Source organism: Echinococcus granulosus (genome assembly GCF_000524195.1).
Source record: "Echinococcus granulosus chromosome Unknown EG_S00209, whole genome shotgun sequence".
Taxonomy (NCBI): Eukaryota; Metazoa; Platyhelminthes; class Cestoda; order Cyclophyllidea; family Taeniidae; genus Echinococcus; species Echinococcus granulosus.
This window is the reverse complement of record NW_020170589.1, coordinates 76,815-79,117: the sequence shown is the minus strand read 5'-3', so window position 1 is coordinate 79,117 and position 2,303 is coordinate 76,815. Positions and strand designations below refer to the sequence as shown.

The following is a 2,303-nucleotide window of genomic DNA, read 5'->3' as shown; positions in this document are numbered from 1 at the left end:
TTACACATTGCAATTGCATTTCGTCGATACTCCTCTGATGTTTTTTACTTCATCTCGTCGCTCTCCGAATTCCCCTTCATTTTCTAGATATAGTCAACTAAATTAATCTTCGCTGCCATCCTACTCCTCCCATTTTCGTCCTCCTGACTGATTTCCTCCGCATCATTTAGCATTTGCTCTATCTCCTCCTCCGATAGGTAACTCTTATACCAGATGATGGTGATGCTGTTCTGCGCCCCGATGACATTTCCACAGCTGAAACATGGAGAATGCAATTTTCATCAATTTCAAAACCGCTTTAAGCTTAGTCTCACCATGCGGCGCTTGTGGAAGACCCGACAGAAGAAACCAACCGCTCACCCTCGTATACTTCGGCCAACGCAGTCTCTTAAATGTCTTGAGCGGTTCAATAAAAGCGTTCCCGTTTTGTGGGACTTTGCGGTTTACACTTCATCACCGTCGACATCACACCACCTTTCGGCTGCACTCTCAGTGAGGGTGATGACTATGGAGCGGAGCTGAGAGTAACATTGAAATCATTGACGGCCCATTTCGTTAACGTTGTCTGAGCTGAGTTCGTTTCGTGCAACTTGTGGTGAAATGATCGCGTACTTGCCGCATTTACGAAGGCCATCTTTTTAATGTCAGTATGAGGTCTGTGCGACAGTGTTTGTGAATAATTGTCTAAGGGCAGAAAATGAAGACAACTTTGTTAATTCTAAGCCGATTACTCACAGAAGTCTACCCGGACTTATGCTCGCTACCTGACCAGGTGAAGGACCGAATGATGCCACATCAGAATCTGTATTTAATGGGACACAAAGCCGATATCATTTTCTTCTCCATGTCGGGCTTAAAAGGTATACCATTTCCACGCTACTTCTTCAAAAGTATATTTAAATTTGCGATAACCGCATGTAGTTCAGGCGAAGCTAATTCTTATGCTGAGACAACGGATCACCGTTAGGTTTAAGTTCCAATGAAAGGTTTAGCACGCGTGCAGAGAAAACTGTCAATAGTTTGCAAATGTGCATCATTCCAGGTAATTTCAGCCTGAAAATTTGCTCGAAGTGGGGGCATTCGAGACGGGGGCATTATCAGCATCTAGTACATCAACAGCAGTCTAACGTTACTAATACCCCGCAAACGCTGTATTATCAGGAAAAATCAAGGCGACCAATGAAGAAACCAGAATAAAAAGGACGATTAGTACAAGCAAAATTGTCTCGAGCCCCCCTCCACTCGTAAGCAGACCTTTAACCAAATTATCACACATTTTCAGTATGTTTTGTGAAGAAAAAAAGCATCGCCACCAAGTTCACACATATTCTAAAAAGCTATCTCGCGAAAGGAAAATAAAACGACAAAACAGTACAACATCGATTCCCTATCAAAAGATTGCCAGACAAGTAGTCAGCGTCATCATCATTGCACGATGTAATCGGCGTGTCTAGTACACATTTCCCACTAAATGATCCTTCAAAATAGCCTAACAAAATTCAAATTGATTTAGAAGCTGCTCAAAGTTGAGCTCCATGGCATACCTTGGAGTGGTAGGTAGAGTGCCTGCAAATGAACTAATGAATTCCAGCTTCCCGAAATGGATTAGGCAAACTATGTGAACATGAGACCCGTCACACAGTAACACTCACTGCAGAGAAGAGTAAACCGCCAAGGACCCTGATGCTGGCGGCAGGGTGGCGCTAAATCACATCCTCAAGATGCGACCCACGGTCGAGGGAGAAGTATAGACCTTCCAGCCGCGTCCATCAGTCGAATGTTCCACCAAAAGTACTCAACGACTCTGCAAACAAACGCACGCCCGGTTTCCTCTTGTATGTCTTCATAACACGGAGAGGAGAACTGTGCTCTTTATTTTTCTCTTCTTGTAGAAAGGCTCCACAGGTTCTTTGCCAGCCTCAAAGGAAAAAATAACCACCACAAATTAGATGGCTTATTTTTCCTTGATGACAAGAACACTTGCACACAGACCCGACAGATTTACCTGCCATTCAGATACCAACAAAAGCAAATATTTCTAAGATTAAGAACATTCTCCATCCATTTTCATTCACGCTTAGCCAAGCTATTTTCTATATGACTTGGTGCAGTCGACCGCTGTAAGGTGTTAGACAACACTGCACGTATTTATAACGACACGTAAATAAGAGAATTGGGTATTTTGAAATAATGAGGACACTACAGGAAAAAAATCGATATTGAATGCTCACCAGACACGGGGCATGAACCCAGAAGTGCTAAACGACTAGAAGAAGACAGGACGTCATGGTGTTCTTTGGGAA

General features: G+C 43.2%; 1 protein-coding gene across 1 annotated transcript in view; it reads left to right on the top strand. All coding sequences in view use genetic code 11, as the record gives it.

The window, feature by feature from the left end:
- Positions 1-2,303, top strand: part of EGR_10327 (hypothetical protein) — a gene marked incomplete at both ends in the record, with an annotated part of 9,151 nt that overhangs the window by 6,386 nt on the left and 462 nt on the right. The window contains one exon of the mRNA XM_024499576.1: positions 1,283-1,371. Coding sequence (XP_024346016.1) covers positions 1,283-1,371 — 89 coding nt within the window. The remainder of the gene's footprint in view (positions 1-1,282; positions 1,372-2,303) is intronic.